This window comes from Penicillium cinerascens (genome assembly GCF_028974065.1).
Source record: "Penicillium cinerascens strain IBT 15544 chromosome Unknown scaffold_4_segment0_segment1, whole genome shotgun sequence".
In the NCBI taxonomy this organism is placed as follows: Eukaryota; Fungi; Ascomycota; class Eurotiomycetes; order Eurotiales; family Aspergillaceae; genus Penicillium; species Penicillium cinerascens.
In genome coordinates, this window is record NW_026695298.1 from 4,045,411 (window position 1) to 4,064,941 (window position 19,531).

The 19,531-nt window shown below is 50.7% G+C and overlaps 7 protein-coding genes across 7 annotated transcripts; 5 read left to right on the plus strand and 2 right to left on the minus strand.

Moving 5' to 3' along the window:
• Positions 1-442: 442 nt before the first annotated feature.
• On the plus strand, positions 443-3,316 carry N7498_010658 (STE11 family mitogen-activated protein kinase kinase kinase; the record flags this gene model as incomplete). Its single annotated transcript, XM_058457714.1, has 4 exons — positions 443-624; positions 682-755; positions 816-967; positions 1,019-3,316. 4 exons carry the CDS (start codon positions 443-445, stop codon positions 3,314-3,316), a joined length of 2,706 nt encoding a protein of 901 aa, XP_058304613.1.
• A 490-nt stretch (positions 3,317-3,806) lies between these two features.
• On the minus strand, positions 3,807-5,005 carry N7498_010659 (mitochondrial 54S ribosomal protein uL5m; the record flags this gene model as incomplete). Its single annotated transcript, XM_058457715.1, has 3 exons — positions 3,807-3,930; positions 3,984-4,676; positions 4,764-5,005. 3 exons carry the CDS (start codon positions 5,003-5,005, stop codon positions 3,807-3,809), a joined length of 1,059 nt encoding a protein of 352 aa, XP_058304614.1.
• A 411-nt stretch (positions 5,006-5,416) lies between these two features.
• N7498_010660 (ubiquitin C-terminal hydrolase family protein) lies at positions 5,417-7,972 on the plus strand (the record flags this gene model as incomplete). Its single annotated transcript, XM_058457716.1, has 5 exons — positions 5,417-5,482; positions 5,573-5,650; positions 5,709-6,077; positions 6,136-6,784; positions 6,837-7,972. 5 exons carry the CDS (start codon positions 5,417-5,419, stop codon positions 7,970-7,972), a joined length of 2,298 nt encoding a protein of 765 aa, XP_058304615.1.
• Positions 7,973-8,550: 578 nt separating this feature from the next.
• Positions 8,551-11,551, plus strand: N7498_010661 (vacuolar protein sorting protein DigA; the record flags this gene model as incomplete). Its single annotated transcript, XM_058457717.1, has 3 exons — positions 8,551-8,764; positions 8,832-11,415; positions 11,467-11,551. 3 exons carry the CDS (start codon positions 8,551-8,553, stop codon positions 11,549-11,551), a joined length of 2,883 nt encoding a protein of 960 aa, XP_058304616.1.
• A 362-nt stretch (positions 11,552-11,913) lies between these two features.
• Positions 11,914-14,306, minus strand: N7498_010662 (uncharacterized protein; the record flags this gene model as incomplete). Its single annotated transcript, XM_058457718.1, has 6 exons — positions 11,914-12,545; positions 12,594-12,889; positions 12,948-13,034; positions 13,093-13,938; positions 13,985-14,097; positions 14,151-14,306. The coding sequence occupies 6 exons, from the start codon at positions 14,304-14,306 to the stop codon at positions 11,914-11,916; spliced, it is 2,130 nt and encodes a 709-aa protein (XP_058304617.1).
• A 1,627-nt stretch (positions 14,307-15,933) lies between these two features.
• Positions 15,934-16,904, plus strand: N7498_010663 (uncharacterized protein; the record flags this gene model as incomplete). The annotated part of the gene is made up of 2 exons (XM_058457719.1): positions 15,934-16,363; positions 16,648-16,904. The coding sequence occupies 2 exons, from the start codon at positions 15,934-15,936 to the stop codon at positions 16,902-16,904; spliced, it is 687 nt and encodes a 228-aa protein (XP_058304618.1).
• Positions 16,905-19,045: 2,141 nt separating this feature from the next.
• On the plus strand, positions 19,046-19,417 carry N7498_010664 (thioredoxin family protein; the record flags this gene model as incomplete). The annotated part of the gene is made up of 2 exons (XM_058457720.1): positions 19,046-19,068; positions 19,123-19,417. 2 exons carry the CDS (start codon positions 19,046-19,048, stop codon positions 19,415-19,417), a joined length of 318 nt encoding a protein of 105 aa, XP_058304619.1.
• Between the last annotated feature and the right edge of the window lie 114 nt (positions 19,418-19,531).

A 19,531-nucleotide genomic window follows, 5' to 3' on the forward strand; every position in this document is an offset into this window, starting at 1 on the left:
TTATCGATAAACGCCCGATCGAGACCACGCTAAGTGGCTCCAACGATCTCGCCATAAAAAAAGCTCAGACGTTGCGATCGCGACCACGAAAACAACCCCCCATTGCAATCCGGTCCGGCTGCGACGAGACGGACATCACTTGGATCCATTGTGCTACTCCGGTGAGTCGTCTCTCCCCTTCGCGACGTGGTGCTCCGGGTCTCCCTCCGATCGCCCCTCCCGTCCCGCCACCGGCCAAGCGAGACGAACCACGGGAGGCTAACTGTTCGTCAGGGGATCGAGATTATGCGTTGACCCTCGTCGCATCACCCCCGACGGCTTCTGTATCGAATCTGGTGTACATTTTTGTCCGCAGGCGGGGGAAAGGGCGCTGCGAGGTCACGTCCGACTCAGCTGGAGGATCACAAAGTCTTAAGGACGCGGGACGCCGTTCGACTTCATAATGCTGGCTGCCAAACAGTACTCGGCGCCTCTGGGTGTATCCGGATCCCAGACACCTGCAACTGCCTACCATACCGGCTCGCAACGCCCTGCGACAGCGACAAAGGTACAGGATGGAGCTGGGTTCAGCAGTCCGACCAGGTCGGAATTCTCTGAGGGACAGGATGAGCTTGCGGCAGTTCGGTAATACTTGTCGGATCTAGACATCAATACCTGCAATTTTTTCTAACTCTTCTCCAGGTCCTGGGACGAGAAAAAGGTTATTCAATGGTTGCAAAGCATCAAGTGTGGCCAGTACGAATCGATCTTCAGAGGTATCTTTCCTATCTTCCTGTATTGCCTGCTTGGACTGGACAGACACTAATCTCTCCTAGCTAATAACTTTAACGGAGACAACTTGCTCGACTGTGACCAAAAGATATTGCAGGAGATGGGCATCAAAAAAGTTGGCGACCGAGTGCGCATCTTCGTTGCCATCAAGCAGCTTAGGAACAAATCCATGCCCAACCCGAGACAGAAGAACTTGGTAAGCACTTCCCAGATCTTTACTTCTGCTGTCTGCTAACTCTGGATGTAGAACAAATTAGCCGCGCTGGAAGCTGCCGCATTATCCCCCGATCTTTCCCGCCTATCAAGTGCTCGCCCAACAACCCTGAGCAACCGACGCATGTCGCAGCTGGTCGATGATGGATTTAATTATTTGGGCAAATTCCCTTCTCAACCCACGTCTCCTGGTGATTCGTGGCGTAAAGATGGCTATCTCACAGCTGGTTCGGGGTCTGGCCGTAATCCAACCACGCCGAACGAAGGGAACCGAGGAAGCTCACACCCTCGGAATCCTAGTCTCGACGGTCTTACCATGGGCCCTCTTCCGCTCAATTCCCCGGTAATTCGGGTGATCTATACTGGGGGCCAGACCAAGGTCCTTGACATCCGCCACTGCAAGACTCCGGACGAGGTCATCATCAACGTTCTCAAGAAATTGCAGCTGCCCGAGCACCAGTATCGGAACTACTGCTTCTATGTCCTGGACGGCTTAGATGCGGATATCTCGAACTGTAGGCGGTTGACGGAGGCGGAACTCATGGAAATATGTGAAGGAGTCAACAAGTCCGAGCGTGGTCGATTGATCTTGCGCAAGGTCCACGCTGGGGAGCCTGACATTGACGAGGTTCGCCGCGCATCGCAACTTGCGGTCGATGAAAGTCAGGTCACGCACCGGCTCGCGTTGGATAAATCTACCTCTCGCCAAAAGTCCAAAATCCAGCAGCTCACTGGAGAATCATGGCATACTCTCAATACCAAGCAACCACTTTCTCCCGTGGGTGCTCGGCATCGTTCATCTTCTACAAATGCTACGAATGAGCCAGATCTATCGCCCAACAGCGAGCGCAACCCCGTGGCCAATAAGCTTCGATCATTCTTCGGGCAGAGACCACCGAGCGAGATGATCATTCATGAACTCCAGTCGTTCTTCCCCAGTCATGACAAGGAAGACATCGCGAAAACGATGCGGAGATCTCAACGTCTCAGCCGTGCAGCAAGTCGCCTCAGTGTTGTCAGCAACTATAGCGTGGCATCGAGTCTTAAGGATGCACCTCCTCTTCCCCCATTACCTCCGATTCCCCCGATGCCCAACATTGCCGACACATGGTTCCAGCCCCAGGGGGGAGCGCATGCTACCCGTGTGCCACGGCCCCTCTCTACCAAGTTTAACCTCCCTCAGACTTCCTACCGCGATTCGATTGCCTCAAGCTCTCTGCAGCCACTCCAGGAGGAGTCTCCCATTGAACCGAACCGCAAGTCCTACGTCTCATTTGATAGTGGTTCTGATGAACCCAACCCATCACGCCAGAGTATTCTGGATGAGACTGCTAGCGTCATTGCCACCGACGGTCATTCCTCTAATGACCGATCTTCCGTGATTGTTCCCGACGATGGGGATGAGGAGGAAGAGGAAGAGGAAGAGGAAGAAGATGAGAACCTGATGAGTGATTTCCTCGCTGGCAACAACTTTGCACCCAAGAACTGGATGAAGGGATCTCTTATCGGTGAAGGTTCCTTTGGTAGCGTCTTCCTGGCTCTCCACGCCATCACTGGAGAGCTTATGGCCGTTAAGCAAGTCGAAATTCCTTCCGCTACCAAGGGAACTGAATTCGACAAACGCAAGAACGGCATGGTCACTGCTCTGAAGCACGAAATTGAGCTTCTGCAAGGAATGCACCACCCCAACATCGTGCAGTACCTTGGCACACAGGCCGACGACCAGTACCTGAACATTTTCCTGGAGTATGTGCCGGGTGGCTCTATCGCCACAATGTTGAAGCAGTACAATACCTTCCAAGAGCCCCTGGTCAAGAACTTTGTTCGGCAGATCCTGGCTGGTCTCTCCTACCTGCACAGCCAGGGTATCATTCACCGAGACATCAAGGGAGCCAACATCCTCGTCGACAACAAGGGTGGCGTCAAGATCTCCGATTTCGGTATCTCCAAGCGTGTCGAGGCATCCACCCTCCTAGGCGCTCGCGCCAGCGGTGGCGGCGGAGGACACATCCACCGGCCATCTATGCAGGGTAGTGTCTACTGGATGGCGCCCGAAGTTGTACGACAAACGGCCCATACCAAGAAAGCCGATATCTGGAGTCTGGGTTGTCTAGTCGTGGAGATGTTGAGCGGTGTCCACCCCTTCCCCGACTGCAGCCAGCTGCAAGCTATCTTTGCCATCGGAAGTAACCAGGCTCGCCCGCCTGCTCCAGAACATGTCAGCGACGAGGCCAAGCAATTCCTCGATATGACCTTCCAGGTTGACTTTGAGAAGCGACCCACTGCTGATGAACTGCTGAAATGCCGGTTCCTGGCTATGCCTATTACGTGAACTTTGCAAAAACATGATTGTACTATGATATTATGCATGATGGATTTCATTTCTTGTCTTGTTGTGAGAGCGATTCCGTCTTTCGGTAGTTATACAATTCACCAGGGACATTATTATCACATTTATGGCTCTTGTTTGCATAGAACTGGAATTCAACATCATAAATTACTTGTAGTGCAATTATTACCGGCTGCGTAATTGATAGTGGGCCTCCAGTATGTACTTATCTGCATGTCTGTACAAGCAGGAATCAGGTACGCCCTTGACATCGTAAACCGAGTTGGTACGTAGGTAATTGAAGCTCTAATGGGAGTTTGATAGATTTCGCTCGAAAAAAAGACGACTAGAAATAATACACAAGGTTGGTGAATCGCAATGGCCACTATGCAGGCCACCTCGTAAAGTTACAGGTTGGGCGGGAACACGGTGCCCCAGGGAAGATATATGATAGGAAATCCAAAGATGTCGAAAGTATGCTTTGGTTAGCACCTTAGTGGACGATCTTGCCGTAGAACGGAATGCCCATGGCGCTCAGGAGGAGACGGGCATCCTTATCCGCCTTGGCGGTGGTGTGAAGGGTGATATGGCAACCAGGGATCATCTTGGGAGGATACCTGAAAACCAGTTAGAAAAGACACGATCACAACATGGTAAAACAGAGACTCACATATCATAGTTGACCTCAATCTCGGGGAACATGGCAACGTTCTCCGGTACCAGACCGAAGGTAATGTTTCCGCTGCTGTCACCGCTGCTACCCTTGATACCGGGCCAGTCCTTAATCCGGGGCAGAACCACATCGATCAGCTTGCCGAGGAAGTGATACATGGTTTCGCCCTGAAGCTCAGCCTTGACAGCGACAGTGTCTCGGCCAGGGGCAATGCTCCAGGTCGCAACACTACTCTTCGACTTGAAGGTCTCAACGCGCGTGTTGGAAATAGCCTGGATGGCCATACCGGCCACGTGCAGCCACGATGAGTTTTCGTGGGCGGCGTTCTTCACATAACTGTGAATCGTGATGCGCTCGATCTTGGGGATGTTGTTGAACCGGATGGGCTTTCGGAGTAACCGCAGAACATCGCCGCCACGAGGGCCACGGAGGGGACGGTTCTTGTGGTAGGGAGAGCTGTCATCCCATTCGCGCAGACGTGGTGCCTTCGGCGGGGGCTTGAAACCAGGTGGTGTGTGCACGTAGCAAAGGGTGAGGATGTCCGATGCGACAGTCGAGTTGTATGTTTGCTCGGCGCGCGGAAGAGTAAAGGGACCGGGAACGAACAATCTGGAGGAGGGGTCTGAGGGAGGAGGCGGCTGATGCGGGTGGAGAGGACCACGGTCGTATTTGGGAGATCGGAATTGGTATCTGGGTCAAGTGATTAGTTGTACTGATTCTCACGAGAATTCCGCAAGTCACACGACTAGGGAGAAGTGTTGGGCACGAATCACATACCGACTGCGAGGAAGCTTAGACTTGCGTGACTTGGCCTGCGCGGCTGGGTCAAAAGACTTTGCTGCGTCTTCAGACACAACTGTGGTCAACGAAGATGCCGTCTCCAACTCGTCTGAAAGACGTCTGGCCGGTGCCTCGTCGGAGGCATTGCGGCGGCCGAGAAAGGGTTGAGGGCGAGCTGAGGGCATGAATGCCCGAGGCAAAGCCCGTGCCAGATATCTGGACTGCTCCCTAGCAGCCATTATTATGAAGGGTGGTGATGTCGGACTCGCGGATCACCAGGACTCGCGGCCGAAAATTGTTTGCAAGCACCGGGGGTGTCACGTGTATTAATGCCTCAAAAGCCAGGCGCCATTCAGGCGATGAGCCCCGCGGAATGTGATCCACACTTTAGGTTCATTCGATCGTCCCGCGATCTTTTTCCAGTACCTTTTAATTGCATGCGTTAGTCCTGTTCTTCTGAGTGGTTCTTGATCCTGTCCCGTGCCCAAGTCAGATTACTTCGATGATGTGTCTTCCGTGCACTCTATGGAAATCTTGCAGCCTCGACTAGGCTCTCTGCATGAGAGAGCTTGCCGCCCCCGCATGTCGCATCTAGACAAGACATCATCCCGATCAGATTAGAACCCCTGTTCGCTGGGGATTTATTCACCATGAGCGGCATTCATCGCTTCCTCACCAAGGGGCGTGGTAAATCTGGGCGACACAACAAAGATGAGGTACACCATTCACCCACTTGCTCTGTCAGACTTACCTGGCAGATTCCTGTTCAAGGCAAGAACACGGTCACTAATGTCGCATTCTGCTAGAGCACCCATATTCCCTTGTTTCGAGGCTTTTTTGTATCCCCGCCGAACCAAGATGATGGTCAAGATCATGAGAAGAAGGTACTGTCTGATGTCCATATGGTCGGCCAATGTCCTACTAACCATGTTGGTGTTACAGGTTAAAGATGTTGAGAACCGGATCAAAAGAATGGGAATTACGACGCTAGAGGAAAAACATTTCAGTTATGCATTGCATTCTACCAAGGGCGATGTCGACGCGGCGATCAGTTTATTGCTCTTGCTGGAAGACTCAATCGAGGGCATTATCAGAAGCTACACCCCCAACACGAAACTTCTTGGTGCAGAGAACCGCCAGGGAGTTACCTGTTACCTCGACGCATTACTTTTCGCCATGTTTGCCCGTCTTGACTGCTTCGAAGCCATCTTGTACAAATCATTCAATGACGAACCCCGCCGGAAGCTTGCCATTCTGCTACGATTCTGGGTGAACCTGCTCCGGGCTGGAAAGCTCATCACAACCGATATTGTGTGCACTCTCTTCTCTCGATATCCACCCATGGTCACAAGCTGACCCGTTCATATAGACAAAGCACATACAGGATGCCCTCGCGGAGTGTGGCTGGGAAGATGCAGCCAAACTCCGACAACAAGATACCTCAGAGGCTTTCACTTTCATTACTGAGAAGCTTGAGCTACCGCTTCTTACTCTCAAAATGGACATCTACCACACTGGCAAGGAAGATGCCAGCGACGACCATAAATTCATCAACGAGCGACTTCTTGAGGTGGCTATTCCACCCGAGCCTACTGATGGCCAGATCCTTACCCTCGAGGATTGTCTGGAGGCCTACTTCAATAACCGTATTGAAGTGAAGCGCTATCTCGGGCGGCGGAACACTCTTCCGTCCACTCGGTCTGTGGATTCTTTATCCATCTCCAAGGGATTCACCGCACACGTTGAGGAGATTGACACCACACCGACCGTGTCTCCGGTCCAGTCAGATTCTCCAAAAGCTGAGAAACCGGGCCCCTGGTCATCCTTTACAGAATTCAATGATGCTCTCACTGCACGGCGGCTTGGGCGGCGTGATAGCATTGTTCGAGAACGATTTATTCCGGAGTCGGAAAACAAGCCTGGAGACACGGACTTGCCTTCCTCAGACCCCCAGCAAAGGAAAGGTTCATATCGAAAGGAGGTGATGATGCCAGCGTGGCAGTTCTTCAGTCTCATCCGTCAGTCGGAACGTCACCAACGGTCTAAGAATGAAGCTAATATTGATTATAGCATGGTACACCGATAATACACCCACCAGTGATGCTCAAGTTGCAGCGCACTTCTCCTCCAAAAGACCTATTCTTGGCATGTGCTTGAAGCGCTACTCATTTACTCCCAACGGAACGGCAACACGGCTCAACACGTATATTGACATACCAACTGAAATCGGTTTGCCTCATTTCATCCAAGATGACAACCTGGACGCGGACGCACCTATGTATGGGAACTTCAAGCTTTCTCTGCAAGCTATGGTCTGCCATCGTGGCAATTCTGTTGACTCCGGGCATTACATTTCCATTGTCCGGGGCACAAGTCCCAATGTTGCGCCGTCTGGCTCCAGCACCAGCTCGGATCATCCTCCCGAGGCGCCGAAACACTGGCTGCGTTTCGATGACCTCGCTGCCGAACGAGTGACTCTCATTGACGTCGATACAGCGCTGAAAACCGAGTCACCATACCTTCTTTTCTACCAAATCCTGCCCATAGATCAAGATGCATCCGTTGCCAATCTTCCGAAGAATGCTCCTTCATCCCGGGCATCCGATTCTACTCTCGATGGGGATATGACCGAGATCTCTCGGAAGCTCTTCGGCCTCGCGGTTGATGACACAGATGGTAGCACTGCTGGAGATCTTACCTCTGCTCGGCCCAGCTTCGAGATCACTGCACCTGATAACGCAGACAGCCAGAACACGACGAGACGGCCCAGTGTTGTATTTTCAGAAGGCGTGACCGGTCCTCAGGCCCGCTCGGTGCCATCCATGTCGCCACGCTTAGCGCCCATGGAAGAAGAAAGCACCAGAGGCACTTTTGGCTTCTCGCGACGTAGGTCTGGTACCAAGAGCAACTCTGGAAGCCGTGCTGGTAGTCAGTCAGGTGAGAATAGAGTTGGATCGACTTTTTCTCGGTTTACTGGCCGATTGAGCCGCGACAAATTCACCAGCGATGGCGAAGGCGAGACCGACGAGTCTGCCTTAGAGGCTGATGATGCTTTCCCCGATGATGTGAAGCTCGGACCGGCCGCCTACGATGGCAAAGAGAAGTCAGGAAGAGGAAGGGCAAAGGATCGCGGGTCCAAAGGCAAAAGTAAGGAAAAGTCAAAGGAGAAGACTCGGAAGCCTGAGCGAGAATGCGCCGTGATGTGATGTTCAAAGGGACTTCGGGATCTCGAGATACCTTGATTTATCTGTAATTTCCCCAGCTGTTGCATCTTCATTTATATGATACCCCAATGCATAAGGCACGGAAGCATTATTTGTGGGAGGTCTTTTTTTTCTTTTTTTCTTTTTTCTTCCTTTCAATCGATCATCATAGACCTTAAAAAGAAGAGCGTGCAGTCTTCTGTTTGTAGTCGTTAACGTAGTACACAAACGAGTGACGCACCCTGCCTCGTTGTTGAATATCGCGATTCACTATGTATGGTGTTTAGGGGTGCGCTGGTTAGTTACTTGTTTAACTTAGGTTACGTAACTACGGCCTTCACTCAGTGCTTAAGGCATCCGTCCGCATTCTGCCCCCCGTCTCGCCGGGAACCAGACAACGATATTCTCGTGCTTTGTCGCGGTTTGATTAAAGTCGGTTAATCAGACCAACACGCTGAGAGTGGTGGGTGCGACACATTTTATGACCTCGCACCATGGTAGAGCTGTGAGCTGCCGTAATCAGCTCCCTACAGCTTCCCCACGGCCTTCGAAGGTCTGATATAGCTGACACCTTGCGCATCATGGCGCTGGAAGGAGCCAGCAGTTATGTTGCTCCAAGCAACCTAACGGAGCCCTCAGAATCCCTACCTATCTTTGACGTCCAGCGGGTGCAACTCCAGTTTCCCATCGCCGCGGACTTCGTCGCGGCCCAAGTCGCAAACAACGTGCTAGTGTTGGCATTGTCAACTGGCCGTATTCTCCGAATTGATCTTGATACCCCTGAAGACATTGATGGTAGACAATTCTGCTTCCTGCGATGCTTGCTGGCAACAAACCGAGCTAATCGTATTCGTTTGTACAGACATCGACCTCCCCAAGAAGTCCTCAGAGACCGGTCTGATTCGACGCATGTTTTTGGATCCCTCGGCATCTCATCTGATTATCAATACGACGCTCGGCGAGAACTACTACCTTCACACCCAGTCGCGACAGCCTAAGGCCTTGTCCCGGTTAAAGGGCGTATCGATCGAGAGTATTGCCTGGAACCCTTCTCTGCCCACTGCATCGACACGCGAGATCCTTCTGGGAACAACCGATGGCAATGTCTACGAAACCTACATCGAACCATCCACGGAGTTCTATCGGCGCGAGGAGAAGTACGCCACTGCGGTCTACAAAGTCCCAGAAGCCTCGCCAGTCATTGGAATATGCGCCTCACCAGTGCCTGCAAGGCCTGAACAGAGGAGGGTCTTGGTCGCGACATATGGAAAGTTGATACACTTTTTGGGTCGCGTGGGAGCCACGAAACAAGGGAGGGAAGGCGGCGGGTCCATATACACGGAGATTTTCCAGCGCGAGACGCCTGTGATTCAGGATGGCTCGAACCCATCGGCATCTGCGCCGTCTGGCCTGACGGTTTCCTCTTCTTCCGGAGGCCACCAACCCGAAGGATCTACGGATATGGAGTTCGCATGGTTGAGTGCGCAGGGGATCTACCACGGACAACTGTCGTCTGAGGCCCCATTCGATCACGCGAGTTTGCTTCCTCGCTCGAAATACCCCGCCTCTCAATCTGCTCGCGGGGGCAGGAAAATGATCCAGGATCCGATCTCCTCGATGACATTGTCCCAGTGGCACGTGTTGGCTCTGGTTGAAGGTCGAGTGGTTGCTGTGAACCGCCTGAGCGAGGAAGTTGTGTATGATCAAGCTGTCTTGGAGCCTAAACAAAGTGCTCTGGGTCTGCTGACGGACCTGACACAAAGCACATACTGGCTGTTTACTGGGCAGGAGATTTTTGAAGTCGTCGCTAATGACGAGGATCGCGACGTGTGGAAAGTTCTTTTGAGGGAAAAGAAATTTGACGAAGCGCTTCAATATGCTCATAGCCAAGCACAGCGTGACGCTATACTGACTGCGTCCGGTGATTACCTTGCTGCAGGTGGCAATTTCCTCGAGGCAGCCAAAGTCTGGGGCAAAAGCAGCAAAGGCTTTGAAGAGGTCTGTTTGACAATGGTGGACAACAAGGAATATGATGCTCTGCGGAAGTATCTTCTGTCTCAGCTATCTACGTATAAGAAGGCGTCTGTCATGCAGAGAATCATGGTTGCAAGCTGGCTCGTGGAGCTTTTCATGTCGAAGCTGAACTCTCTTGATGACAACATTGCTACCAAAGCCGAGTTGACCGAGGGGGCGACAACCGGTGAGATCAAGGATCAACTGGGCAGCGTACGAGCCGAATTCCAGGATTTTGTGACCAAGCACAAGGCGGATCTGGACAAGAAAACAGTCTACGACATCATCAGCAGCCACGGTCGGGAGGAAGAGTTGCTCTTCTTTGCAACCGTCACCAATGACCATAACTATGTGTTGTCCTACTGGATTCAACGAGAGAAGTGGTCAGAGGCTTTGAACGTCCTGCAACGGCAGAGCGAGCCCGACATCTTCTACAAGTACAGCAGTGTCCTCATGACCCATGCTGCTACTGAGCTCACTGATATTCTTATGCGGCAGACGAACTTGGAACCCGAAAGACTCATCCCTGCCTTACTGAACTACAACAAGACTGCCAGTGTCTCTCTCAATCAGAACCAGGCCGTTCGATATCTGAACTTCATCATTGTCAACCACCCCAACCCCTCCGCCGCTGTTCACAACACACTTATTTCTATTCATGCCTCCAGTGGATCAGCTTCGGAAGCTGGACTACTCACTTATCTTCAATCGCAATCATCCTCGCCACCCCCGTACGATGCAGACTTTGCTCTCCGACTTTGTATCCAACACAAGAGGGTCCAATCATGCATCCACATTTACAGCGCTATGGGTCAATACCTTCAAGCAGTAGAGCTCGCCTTGGAGCACAATGACATTGAGCTTGCGGCTATTGTCGCCGACCGTCCAGAGGGCAACAAAAAGCTACGCAAGAAATTGTGGCTTCTCGTCGCGGAGAAAAAGATTCGCCAACCCGGCACAGGAATCAAAGATGCGATGGAGTTCCTCCGCCGCTGCGAGCTTCTTCGCATCGAGGACCTCATTCCCTTCTTCCCAGACTTTGTCGTCATTGACGACTTCAAAGACGAAATCTGTACCGCGCTGGAGCACTACTCGCGTGACATTGACGCTCTGCGACAGGAGATGGACAACTCTGCGCAAACAGCTCGACAGATTCGATCCGAGATCGCTGGCCTGGATTCCCGCTATGCGATTGTGGAACCCGGCGAGAAGTGCTGGATCTGCTCGTTGCCTCTTTTGAGTCGCCAGTTCTTTGTCTTCCCCTGTCAGCATGCCTTCCACAGTGACTGCCTGGGCAAGGAGGTGTTGGAAGGTGCCGGGGGTAAGAAGAAGTACATTCGCGATCTGCAAGGGCAGCTTAGCATTGGCGACGTCGCTCCGTCGCGACGGGAGGAGATTGTTAAGGAATTAGATGGACTGGTTGCTGAAGCTTGGTGAGTCCTCTATATCTCCATAATTGGCACACTTTACTAACCAATTCCCAGTATCCTGTGCGGTGACCATGCCATCAAGCAAATCGACAAGCCCTTCATCACAGCCTCGGATACAACAGATGAATGGGCTTTGTAATTGACTGGTTATTCCCTATCCGTTGTGGCTCTTTACTTCTCGTCGAGGATAGTCTCATTTTTTCTTCTGACCGTTTATAAGTGATGGGGAAGTTTCAAAGTATTACATAAAGATGTAGTACCTGAGGAAGTCTTAACGCGAATGCTCCTCGTCTCGCTAGTGTCCTATAGCAAGAATTTACTTTTTATGTACATTGTTCATGATAAATCGCGAACATAACTGTCGATACACCTCATGAGAAGTCAGATTCTATCGTTCAAATCTTTTATTACGTTTTAGCATTTAATAGCATCCAAGAGACGCAAGAAACACCCATCCAACTCCATGCAGGAAATCCCAACAAAAGAAAAAGCACAGCAAGATCAATCATGACCCGGCCATAAATTTTTCAAAAGCTCCAGATCCTGCGCCACAGCAGGACTCTGTCCCGCGCAGTCCTCCAAAAACCGCATCATCTCCTCAGTCCAGCGCTCCCAGCCAGCCGGAAGCGTCTCACGCACATGCGGACTAGGTGAATGGGCAATGCAATAGAACAGAAGAACCTGACCAAAGAACTGCGAACAGAAAGCGAATTTGATAGGGATACAGCTTTTCATTTTCCGGAATATGCCCTGGGTCACGGGCCAGTCCATTGCGTTTTGAAGTCCGCTTTTGATCTGTTCCAGGTCGTCATCTGTTAGTAGGTTTGGGATGCGCAGGGCTTTGTACAGGTACGGTCGGCCGATGTGGAATTGTGCGATCATGTGCCGGCCGCGTAGCATGGCGTCTGTTACTGCTACTGCTGGGGAAAGGGGGCGATTTGGAGCTGCCGGGAGAGGGGATATTGGGTTGGGTGAGGTGACAGAGGAGGGCGAGGGGTCTGCTGGGGTTGAGTAGGATTGTGGGTGGTATGAGTCGGGGAATTGGATGGCGGAGGGGAGGTTGGTACGCCATTGTTCGAGTTGGTGATGTAGTTCGGCGTTGACGGCGGGGAGGGGAATTGCTCCCGAGTCGGCTGGGAGATGGTTAGGATCAAGTAAATATGAGATGGGAGTATACAAACAATAGAAATAGAGTGAATGGCGGATGCGCGTGAGAATAATTCGGTGGGCCACTTGGGCTAGGAAATGATACTGGAAGTAGGAGTCGTCGACCACTGTCGACGAGGGATAACGGGTTGACACGTAGCCTGTCGTTTCAAAGCCAATGAACTTGGGGATTGGGACCTTTTCTTCGAGACGTGATAGACCGCTTGTTGGGAGGTGCAGCTCTTGAACTAGGATTGTCTCGTTCATGAGACAGTTCCAGTATACGCGGGACTTCATGTCACCTTCCCACTCGTCGAAATTCACTTCATGACTAGAATGAAGTAAGTAGATAGGGTTTTTAGTCCGAGATATATATGGATTGAACATACTTGGTCAGCATTGACAAGCAGCAGGTCGCAGCGCGATGTATCATTGCCCATGCGTCCATTGGACGGAGAATCTGGCTGTAGTAGACACTGCATTCGGTTAGCTGGAGGATCTCGCGACAGAGGCCGAGGATGGTAGAAATCATACGAAGAAAGGAGGTAAAATTGGCAACTTTGAAGGCCATTGTCGCACATCAAGAATCCAATGCGGCGACGGGCCTCATTGAAAAATCTCAAACCGGCCTGTTCCTCATAGACCACATTCATCCATTCCGGTGGCTCAAAGCGATGGCTCTGAGTTCCCGGCAATGGATAATTTCCTTCCTGATGAGCGAGGACAGCCAAACATCCAAGCGCCATGACATTAAGGACGATACAGGTCTCCATGGTGTAACCAAAGCCACTTTCAATTGCCGAGCCAAGAGTGAAGGAAAAGAAGTAGCTCTTGTCCATGATTGGAGTGAAAGGGTTGAAAACACTGAAGAAGGCATCGGCCAAGCCCTTGATCATTGCCAGGGGCAGTAATTCCAGCCAGTGCTCCCCTGCATGTATGGGAAATGGACTGGTGAACATAGGCAACGGTGGTCGGGTCGATTCCAGCTCAATGACATAGTTTTTGCCCAATAATTCATAGGCGGCAAGCAACTGCTTAGGAAGAATCTGTCGTGCGCCAGGCCAGAGAATGACGCCATGCTGGCTGAATGAAATGGCGATTCGACCGGCTGCATCGGGAGTGGTTTGGTTCTCTTCAAAGTCAAAGTCATCTTCATCGTGCGCGGGAGTGAAACTGTTGTTGATCGGTGTTCGCGTCACCGTTGACCGATAAACATCATCACCAACCGCGGGCGAGGGCTGTGCGCGGGGAGTACTGGTGACATGATGCATCTGGCCACGAAGCGACTGGAGGTCATTAAAGATGGAGGATGGAATGTTCTCCAGCTTTGTCTCCAAGCGATGCAAAGTACTCATAATCATCGAAAGAGACTGATCTCGTCTGTGTAATATGTAAGCGAATGCGATCCAAAGTGGCAGTCACATACTTGGATGTCTTGCGTTCATTGTAGACGCATTCAAGGCCGAGGGACTTGCACAGTCCGCAGCGCGGTCGCGACTCGTCGCATCGCGTCTTCTTCAAGCGGCAAGTCTCGCAAGCCTTTTCCAATTAGAATGACTATTACATATCAGGTCAGGGAAGGGGATGCATACCACGGTCGCAATGAAGTTCCTGGGCTTCTTGTTTGCGCCTCCTGGCGTAGCACTGTCCTGCTCGTCGCCCGGCGACAGCAAGTCTTGAATGGGCAACAGGCCATTGTCGCCCCCGAACGCTTGGCTCCTAGACTCCTCGAGCGAGCGCTTGCTCATTGTGCCTCATTCTCCGACTTGTCGCGACTCCTTGATATCGTCGATGTCGTTTTTTCAGATCGAATGTGGGGCACGTCGCGCTTCTCCACCAATTGGAGGTGGCAACAGTATGAATCATCTTCGCCCTCGGCTGGCTTCGGAGACTCCGTATACTCGTTTGTTTCTGATGCCAAAGGTCTTCCTGGACATCCTTATATGCTTCATTGAAGTCAAAGTTGGATACATGATCGCCAATAGGAACATGTTGGGGATGTTCGAGATCGTCACGGTGCGTAGTAAACAGGGCCATACGTCTTCAATTCTATCATATTGGCAACTCGGTAGATCATCGTTTTATCTCAGCTACATCTGCAGTAGGGTAAAGTAATCAACTGATGTCGTTTGAGGTGATCTATTCCAGGGCTTTCCCTTGAGATGCCTCTAACATACGAAGACTTGGACATGGTAGCACGCTAGTTCATGGATCATGCGCGGGGAAGCCAGTTTGATACTAACAGCTGTCTTTGGCGTCGAAATTGCCAGTTCTGGATGGATTATCACTTGCCTTTCAGGGGTAAGAAATTGTCGGTGCGGAATTTGCGCAAGCGGTCTCGTCGAGGAAGACAAAGCACACCTTGCCTCAGGGGGAAAGTCTTGAGAATCATTTGTGCCGCTGAAGCCAACAGTGGGGTTTGCTTTGGTTTCCCAACATTCCAGCCAGAGACGGACAGCTTGTATGGAAACTCCTTCATCTCCCTAGGGGAAACAATCTGGGCTAGAAGATAGTAAATAGTGGCTTTGGCAAATCGAAGAGCGACAAAATAATAATCTGTACACGGATGTCGATCGTCAATATTTACGATTCCCAATTGCTAGTTAATAGTTGATTCATCTATCTGATCATTTCGTCGCTCGGTTGACCATTCAGAGGTTTCCTTCGACTCCGAATGTGGTGCGTGATCTCTCCGCGTCCTGTCGCCAGATATCTTGTCTTACCTCGTTAGTCGCCAAGGACAAGTCGAGGTGGTTTTAGCACATCCACCCCAGAATCTTCTTTTCAATTCATAATATCAACGGAATTACTTCAGGTTCCTTTTACCGGTGCTTCTTGGCTCGTTGGACAGAAGATGGTCGAGATGCCATCTACAAGATCGCTTAGCCATGCTACATCAAACTTTTCTGCTGTGAAACCTACGCAGTCCACCGTGGCTCCAAAAAGCAGCGGCCATCCCCGTCTCCAATAGCCCAGATCGATCATCGCCTTCGGCAGCCAATATCCCCCCAACCCACCGGACGTATGGCGGATGGGTCGACGCTTTGCAACCGAGTGTCTTTTATCGGGTTGGAAAGCCAATGTTGAAAAGTCAGGCTTTCTGACTACTTCAGCGGTCAATTTTCCTCGGCTCTCGCAAGGGTACGGGCAAGGCTTGCCAGTCGCAAAGACTCGCTGGAATTCGCCTAGTGCAACTTCGACGAACGCAGAGGCAGAGTTAGAGAAATCTACATTCAGCGTCAGCAGTTGTGGCAACCATCTGCTGGTAACTACCGGATGCATGATCTACGTCTATCGCCTACGTTCTGGGAAAGCCTGGCGGATGTCCTCAGTTGGCCTGATAGAAGCTGATCTGGAGTTCAAATCTACCATTGCATGCCCTTTCAGGTTCTCTTGGCCACGGTGGATATCAGCACACCGACATTTGTTATTGCTGCGTTACTACGAAACCGTGTCGGTATACTGGGTGATCTAGACGTCTTCCAGAATACGGACGAAACTGTCCTTGGCGACGAGGTGTCCAACTTTTGCCCGATGCCGGCACATATTCCTACGTCTCTTCACTACTATTATCACGTATGCTCATCTTACCACCCGCCTAGAACCGTTACTCTCTGCCCAGGACGTCGATGCGTGGTATTTGGCAGGGCGTCTGGTGTTGAACTCCACTGGGTAGATGAGACGAACTACAAGGATCAACGAAAGCATTTCCGCATGTCACAGTCTTCGGAAGTTGTATATATTCCTGCCAAATCGCCCGGAGACACCGACGGAGTTGCGGCTGATCTCTTTGGCTGGGCCTGGAGTTGCCAAATGCGTCTGCATGCATTCACCGTTCCCAGATCATCTCAAGAAATGTCAGTTTCATCTATTGGTAGACGTTCAGCCGTTCACTAACAAGCCGCCTATCAATACATCCACTCCAGGCCTTGTGCGGGCCACTCATTGTCACCATTACTGTGCGGTTCCCATCAACGAAGGTTTCCGTGTCTTGTTCATCGAGCCTTGCACCGGTCTTCTCTGTATCGGATTAGATGAACCTATTGGCGGGCCCATAAATTTCTCCGCCACCTTTCAACAAAGAACCAGCCGATGTCAACAAAGGTGCTCACGTGCCAACCACCTTCGCTGCAGGATCAGACTTGAGCTGGGGGTTGCGAGTTATAGCCGCCTACCAGGACCGCGTCGTCTTGTACACGGTCCCCTTGGATGTCTTCAACATCATCTGCAAGGAACGTGAGCTTCAGGGTGATAGTGTCGTGAAGGACAGCGATCTCATCCACGGGTTGGAGTTCTTGCTGAGTGTTAGCTACAAGCCTACAGCGATGATGCGGCCTTTTCAATAACACTAAAGCTTGCAATTTACCTGGATCAGCATTCGCGAGAACGATCGATCGGGCTTTGAGAGTCTACCTAGCACTATTGAAGGCCACCGATCACATCAAGGTAGTCTATGTGAAAAGCTTGTTCAGTAACGCTGATATGTGACAGATCAATGAATTCCACCCCCCCCCCCCCCCCCCCTCCCTCCCACCTGTCCTTCTCCTCAGGTCTTCTCCTGGCCAGATCGACTCAGAATCCGTGTGCCTATTGTAGCCAGACTGAAACGCCCACAATTACGACAGAATACATACTGAGGGCGCAAGACTCGAAATAGTGCATCGCTATCACCTTAAAGAAGCTGGACGCGAGCGGAGCCGATGATATAATACTCAGTACACTGCAACGCCATAAATAGAAGCAAAGAGGGCCCGTTGCGTCGGTCTCCACATGGCTCTTCACTGTCGTTGGCAGGCAACCAACTCCAGCCCGTTTTAAACATTGTCTCAACATCATCGCCCACCTACGCGTAATAAGGTGGCCACACTCATGATCCACAGCGCCAGAAATACAATCGGACGGGTGGTTACAGAAATGACGTTGGCCGGGCGAGTTGGAATGCGGAAGCGATTCACTCAGCTAGGTGGCAAATAGTGCCGAGGACGGTAACCAAAGCTACGGGTAGTCTAGAATGCGCCTTTGTCGAGGTACAGTGGCGTTCCAAGAGTTTGAAACCCTTTTAGGTACCGAGCTATTTATTCTGCCGGCAATTAGTAGTTCCACCATTCATATTCTCTCAACGGGCGTTAGTGTGCTTCTAACAAGCAGGCGGTAAAGAAAGGTACATAAGGTGATTTCAAACTCTTGCAACACCACTGTACAAACAAACTGGGACAAACGGATCTGTTCCAGGAGTCTAGGGCGTACACAGGGTTGAGACAGAATTCGAGGGTTGAGTACATGTACGGATACATCAGGTTGGGATGTAGACTGCATCCAATTATTACGTCGAGTCTCGATGCAAGGTGTGAATTGAGGAGGGGCCATGCCATGCTCCGGTTGCGTTGACTTGGCAACCGCTTGAAGAGAATTGACCTGTCAAACACACGAGTCACTTCGTGATTACACTGATTACATACGCAAAAGGGGACACCCTACTGAGCACTGACCTGAGTTCTGGGACTTCAACGTCCGTGTGTGGTGTTTTCCTGAAACATGGGGCTGGGGATGTCAGTGTGTGTAACACCCCCTTGATTGCCTACACGATTTACCGACTCTGCTCTCATCTACTCCACGAAGAATGAAGACTGAATACCTTGAATGTTTTATATCGGCAAATCAAAAGAGTTCAGCGGTTAGCGCTCCATGGAAGAAATGATTACTCCAAACACCGACGACTTGTGTTTTTGTGGATTATTCATTCCTTTATAGTTATTTAGTTTTGGCTAGGTGCCGGAATTGCAAGCACAAAAGACAGCCCAAAAAATCCTTATAAAGTTCCAATGTTATTTGTAGTACTGTGCAGTAGAATTCGAAAACAGATTACCTCTTAGACACTCACGCTTTCTTTCCCAGTGCCCTAATTAGATCGCCCTAAACTAAACTTGGCCAGAGAAAGTCCCCACTATCTTCTCTTAATATATCTCTAGTAGAGACATATCCTGGTTAATAGACCTAAGGCAAGAGCCGAGAGCTCGTGTTACTGAGACCTAGCTGCACGTTTACTTAATTGCATAGCACATCGAGGATTTGGATATGACGACCCAATCACAGCGTAAATTATTACCCCGAAAGTCTCTTGCACGCTGCCTAAGCAACCTATCGCATTCAGAAAACAAGCGGTGTGCGCATCTACAGCGCGAGCTTCGCCCCACTTCTGAGATTTACACCAATAGGCTCCGATTCCTGAGATAACAATGCTACGAAAGGACCGCCGGCAATCGAAACGTGTGGCAGGTCTGCCGCAACTATTTACCATTTAAGCTAAATGTTCAAAAGTGGAACAAAATCCACGGAATCCTCCAAGCAAGCGCCAAGTATTTAAACTGGCTAGCTGACAGTTTTCACCAATTCGTGAACATATTAGTACATCCGTATACCACATAATCACAGCACGTCACTTCCATACCCCTCCAAGACAAGTGCCGCCCCTCTTTTGAAAGACACGATGGTCGTGACTGCGCTTAGTGGGTATGATAAATTTCATATATTGCCTATCATTTACAATTACTAAAAGTGTTCTAGCAAGGCGAGTTTCAACGAGGTCATACATAATGGGAACGTCATCATTATCAATTTCTACTCAACTTGGAGCCAGCCTTGTGAAATATTGTCACCTTCTTTCGAAAAGCTGTCGGAAGAGATTTCCGGTCCGGAATTCTATACGGTGAACGTTAGTCATGAGAAGGAAATTTTCGAGCAAGTTGGTATTAAGGATTTTCCGACATTCATGGTATTCAAAGACGGACAGAAGGTCGGGGAAGTGGTCGGACTCGATCCTGAGCACCTTCAGAAACTGGTTGCACAGTATGAATCTTAAATAAATCACATCTATATTCCTGTCTCAGGCCAATAGAAGGAAGGATTTCTTGAGAAATAAGATCGGCAATACTTGATTGTTTTTCTACCCACAAAAAAGGTGCCATTGAATGTC